Source organism: Nyctibius grandis, chromosome 3, assembly GCF_013368605.1.
Source record: "Nyctibius grandis isolate bNycGra1 chromosome 3, bNycGra1.pri, whole genome shotgun sequence".
Lineage (NCBI taxonomy): Eukaryota > Metazoa > Chordata > Aves > Nyctibiiformes > Nyctibiidae > Nyctibius > Nyctibius grandis.
This window is the reverse complement of record NC_090660.1, coordinates 40406306-40412023: the sequence shown is the minus strand read 5'-3', so window position 1 is coordinate 40412023 and position 5718 is coordinate 40406306. Positions and strand designations below refer to the sequence as shown.

The window sequence follows — 5718 nt, the reverse complement described above, 5'->3', positions numbered from 1 at the left end:
CTTCCCTCAACTCTTCACTTCAGACTCTATACTTCCCCCAAAATACAGGCTCGCAGGCGCTGGGGGAGCTGGCTGGCTGGCTGGGAGAACTCCATATGCAGCAGCCACTTTTCTGATTTCGGGGGCTCGCTTCTCTCTCTCCCCCTCTCTCCCCCTCTCCCCTTCTGTTTCTCTCCCTTCCTCTCTCTCTTTCTCTTTTTATTAACCCTCTCCTCTTCCATCTTTCCCAGATGCCCTTCCCCTCCCGGTTAGATTTCTGACCGCTCGGTTTATTTTCCCTTTTTTGGAGGTGTTCTTTTTTTTTTTTTCCCTCCTGTTTGTTTTTATTCTTACCGGGTGCGCATGGAGGGGAGCATATAACAATTCTGATTCTCTACATAACTGCACAGAGCCAGTCGCGGGGGGTGGGGGAGAGAGGGGAGGGGGAAGAGAGAGAGAGAGAGAGAGAAAGAGAGGGAGGGAGGGAGGGCGGGAGAGAGGGAGAGCACGAAAGCAGCGCCAGGAACAGCGGCAGCAGCAGGGCCGGTCACCCTCGCCCCCTCCCTGCTCCTGTGCACGCCAGTGCAAGCCATGTCCTATCCTCAGGGTTACCTCTACCAGCCCCCCGGCTCGCTGGCTCTGTACTCCTGCCCGGCGTACGGGGCGTCGGCGCTGGCGGCCCCCAGGAGCGAGGAGCTGGCCAGGTCTTCGTCGGGATCGGCGTTCAGCCCTTACCCGGGATCGGCAGCTTTCACCGCCCAGGCGGCGGCCACAGGCTTCACCAGCCCGCTCCAGTACTCCACAGACCCCGCCACGGGATTCCCCTCCTACATGGTAACTACCGAAGAGAAACCCTCTCCTTCTTCATTAGCATCTGCATTCTCATCCTCATCATCTTCAGCCTCTCTCCTCACACACTCACCCATCAGCCCCCGACACCACGCCGCGAAGCGGGGCGTACCGCAGCCGCCTCCGCGCTGCCGCGCACCGCACTGCGCGCCGCTCCGCAGCCCGGGCCGGGCCGGCGGAGACACGCGGACACGCGCGGAGCGGAGCGGCGGCCCGGGGCCGGGGCTGGGGCCGGGGTTGGGGCCGGGGCCGCAGCGCCGCCTCGCTCCGCTCCGCAGCCGAGCGCAGTGCCGGCGGGCCTGGGACCCAGGCTCGCCCCGCGGTTCGCGGAGCCGTGCGGGCGTCCTGGTTAAACAAATACGGATCGTCTCAGTCAGTTGGGTTGGATGCTTTCATTCTCCCCCTCCCTCCCCGCTTTCTCTTTTTTTTTTCCTTTTCGCTGTGGTAGAGTAGGGGAGGGTTTCTTTTTTCTTTTTTTGTCTTCTTTTTTTCCTCTTTTTTTCACTCTCTTTTTAAGTCGGTGTTTAGAGGCGCTGCGGGCTTTATCCTCGTGTGGATTTATTTACTTTCCGTGTGTTTTGTGCTAATGGTTTAACTGGATTTTAGGAATGAAAAGGAGCATCTGTTTGCGATCTGTGAGCTTCGCTTAAGCCCAGCATGGTTGTGGTGGCCACAGTTTCGGATTTCACTTTCTTATTAGTTAAAAGGAGCATTTTCAGTTGCGTGTGTGTGTGTATTCTGTGCATAAACTATATAAATAAAACCATAAACTATATAAATAAACTGCATGTCTAGATGGTTATACAGTTTTGTGAACAGACACACAGAGTCAGACACGTATCTAATTCGCACACACAAAGACCTGTGCCCGGAGTTTGAGACTGGAGCCGCTGTCGAGATCCTGTGAGGGGATGGCAGCAGGGCAGTTCGCTCTCCCTGCAAAGTGACAGGGAAACTGCTTGCTTTCTGTCTGTAAAATACGGTGCATAAATTGTTGTGCAGTCTTTATTCGGGGTGATATAAAAGACCTGAGGATCTCGCTTGCTCGTTTTTCCTGTTGAGAAGCTGTAGGCGAGTAGCTGGAAGTTGCAGCGAGGTTGTGAACTGTGCGGGATATTGAGTGATGTTGCGCCTGTGACTCGCCGATCCGTGGGATTCAGAGACGTGCTGAAAGTTAGCGAGTTCCTTAACGATATCTTTAACGTTTCTTGCATTATGCAGACTTAAATAAGCACAATTTAAACGTTAAAGGGAGAATTAAAATGCTAATTACATCGCATTTGAACAATTCGAAACGGTGCATATCTTCTGATTTGCAAATTGGATTTGCAATGCATTAGTGCAGTGAATTGCTAAGTGGCGGCTTTGTTGTATTTTCTATAGCAAAAAAGGAAACATCTTTTGAACCTTTGAGAGAAATGTAGATATCAAGACACTACCTGTAGGGCCTTTAAAATGTCTACACTGTTCAAAAATTATATTGGGAAATATTCAATTACAAGGAGCTGAAATTAGTCAGGAAGATTAAAACGTCGCCGATTTAAGCGCGTGTGCCCATGTCTGTGTGCTGGGAGGACGAAGGAGGGGGGGAATTGCAACTTAATGGCCTTTGGGTGCTGCTTCTCCCCCTCATAGAATATGGATACAAGACACCATCCCGGGGAAATACAAATATAACCGCCGATCTCGCCTTGACAACTTACTAATGGCTATCAGCAATAACAAATTGCCAACCCCACCGTTTTGTTCTGTCCAGGGCTCCCCTTACGACGCCCATACGACGGGGATGACCGGAGCCATCAGCTACCACCCGTACGGCAGCCCTGCCTACCCCTACCAGCTCAACGACCCCGCGTACAGGAAAAACGCCACCCGCGACGCCACAGCCACGCTGAAGGCCTGGCTGCAGGAGCACCGCAAGAACCCCTACCCCACCAAGGGCGAGAAGATCATGCTGGCCATCATCACTAAGATGACCCTCACCCAGGTTTCCACCTGGTTCGCCAACGCCCGCCGGCGCCTCAAGAAGGAGAACAAGATGACCTGGGCCCCGCGGAACAAGAGTGAGGACGAGGACGACGACGAAGGCGACGGGGCGAGGAGTAAAGAGGAGAGTCCTGAGAAGAAGCCCCAGAGCAACGAAACCTCCGCGGAAGACGAAGGTGGGCGCGGGGTGACCGCGGCCGCGGCGAGGTGGCCCCGTCCTGCCCCGTCGCGTCCCCCCGGGAGTGGGGCAGGGGAGAAGGGGGGAGTGCGGTGGCGTTTGATAAAAACGACTCCGAAACGTGTCCCATGAAGTTGCCTCCGGCTGCTACGGGCGCTTGTCGCTGCGCAGTGCCGATGGCCGGGGCGGGCGGCGGCGGCGGGCGGCGGCGCGGCGGCGCCATGCGGGGGCAGGCGGGGCGGTGTGAGGTGCCGCGGCGGAGCTAGCCCGTAGGGATGGATGCTCCTCGCAAGGGGATTGCAGGGAAAAGGCCGGGACGGCCACGGTGGCGGTGGCCGTGGTCGCTTTTCGCCCGCTCTCTTTTGCCGTCCCCCCTGACTCTGCCTTTCTGTGCTCGGCGGACTCTTGCAGGGATCAGCTTGCAAGTCGACTCCCTGACGGACCACTCCTGCTCCGCTGAGTCGGACGGCGAGAAGCTGCCCTGCCGAGCGGGCGACCCACTCTGCGAGTCGGGCTCGGAGTGCAAGGACAAGTACGAGGACATCGAGGAGGAGGAGGAGGAAGAAGAGGACATCGAGGAGGACGACGGCAGCGGTGGGGAGCGAGACCCGCCAGCCAAGCCCGCCACCTCCTCGCCGCTGGCGGCCGTGGAGGCCCCGCTCCTCGGCCACCCGCACGCCGACGCCGCCCGCAGCGCCAGCAAGGCGGCGCTGGGCGGCCGCACCTCCCCCGGCCCCCCGACGCCGGCCAGCAAGCCCAAGCTCTGGTCGCTGGCAGAAATCGCCACCTCGGACCTCAAGAGCCAGACCCTGGGCCAAGGCTGCCAGCCTGCGCCGCTCTCCTCTGCCACCCCCGCCTCCGCCCCGCACAGCGCTGCCTACTCGCCCTCCTCCCTCCTGGGGAGGCATATTTATTACACCTCACCTTTTTATAGCAATTATACAAACTATGGGAACTTTAACGCTCTGCAGAGCCAGGGAATCCTCAGATACAACTCCGCAACAGTGACTTCAAACGAGGGACTAAGTCAGACTGTCCTAAATGCCAGCTCTGTCCACAAGCAGAGCAGTGACTCTTTGAAAACGATCACTAACCAGCTAGAACAACATTACAGGCCCTCTAGTTATGACTCTAAGAAAGGTAGGTGACTTGTTTTTGCCGCTTTCTTCCCCCTTCTCCCTCGCCCTCCTTCCCCGACCCGTACAAGTCCTTTATACACTGTAAATATTGAAACCTTCTCTGAAGAAAACAGTGAGCGCACTGTCACCACTACCAACGCTGGGTGAAGATGGGCAATAGTATAATCTGGATATTAAAACCGGCATGTCGCTGTCGTATCGATACCTGCCTCTAAGAACCGAGACAGTAAATGTAAAAGACGACTTTTAGATCAGTCTCAAAGGCTGCAGACGCAGCTTTTAGAAGTCATTTTTAAAATAAATACTACACACACAGATATCCAGAGAGCACTGGTGTCATTGGCTGTATTTTTTTTTTTTTTTTTTTTTTTTATTTTCCGACAAACTGGTTTTGCTCTCTTTGTTTCAGTATTCTCACGGTTTTTTTACAGCTTTGGGTTCAGATAATTGCTAACCTTGGACGTGAAATTACGTGGAGCGTGACATTTTTAACTGTGTGGGTTTTTTTTTTTCCGGAAAAGTTTTGCACTAATATAATTGCCAGTTATTCTAACAAAATCCTCGAGATACGGGCAGTTATAAAATATTGGCCAGCCTTTTAGACGATTCAGCTACAAATTCTACGCAAGTGAGGGCTGGGACCTACACACCCCGTATAATCTAGTTAGCTGGCTGTGTCCTGTGACTAACTGACGGTTATATTTTGACAGATCCCACTGAAGTCTGCACAGTAGGAGTACAACCATACCTATAGAAGTGCAATCACACAGCAATGCAAGTAAGTGAGAACATTTTCTATTACACTGATCATTTGGCATCAGGTCTAAGACATGCTGCACAGTTCTAGACTTGCTTAACGTTAATTTCTTGCTTCATTCCTTAAGAGTCTGATTACGAAGTAAGACACTCTTTTCTGCTGGTTTTTTTTTTTTTTTAATGCTCTCATTACAGCTTTTATTTCTCGGGTTTGTCTTAATTTTAAAGTCACGTTAGAGAGTTCCCTCATCTTGCATACTCTTCACTTGCATAAGGCAAAGCCGTGAAGACTCTTTAAATGTTATGGAAAGAAAGCTTTAGAAAAAAAATCTTTGAAGGTATTGTTGTTTAAGAACAAAGTGCTTGTGCTCAAGTGACAGTGCTAAAATTGTACATTCTGAGTGAGGCTTCACGCAGTGACCGTGTATTTAAAAGGAAGAGGGACGATTATTAGGGATAGACATGCATCGGAAGCAGGGTATGTTATCTGTGAATTGCCTCTTGCCTAGTAGCAATGGCACTCTTAATACCTCCACTATTTAGAGTTAAATAAACAACAAAAAAATCGCCTTGCCGACATTTTCTCAACTGATTCTTTTGTTAGAAGAAGTCAGACGAGTAAGAATTTTGCCTTACTTCCTTTTTTTCCCGTTCAATGGTGTTAGAGTATAATTGAAGGATTTTTGGATGATCTGGTTTTTTCCTTGGTCCACAGGTAGGTGTCACAATTGCTTTGAAAAAAGTCAGCAAGCCATCATCTCTCCCCGAGCTAATATATATAACAAATCTCTAAATCCGGATCACATCTTGTGCCACTGTATAAAAGAAGAC

The 5718-nt window shown here is 52.1% G+C and overlaps 1 protein-coding gene across 1 annotated transcript; it reads left to right on the top strand.

Annotated features, from left to right (window-relative positions):
• The first annotated feature begins 570 nt into the window (after positions 1 to 570).
• Positions 571 to 4885, top strand: IRX2 (iroquois homeobox 2). Its single transcript, XM_068396997.1, has 4 exons — positions 571 to 813; positions 2585 to 2990; positions 3404 to 4132; positions 4842 to 4885. The coding sequence occupies exons 1-4, from the start codon at positions 571 to 573 to the stop codon at positions 4883 to 4885; spliced, it is 1422 nt and encodes a 473-aa protein (XP_068253098.1).
• The last annotated feature ends 833 nt before the right edge of the window (positions 4886 to 5718 follow it).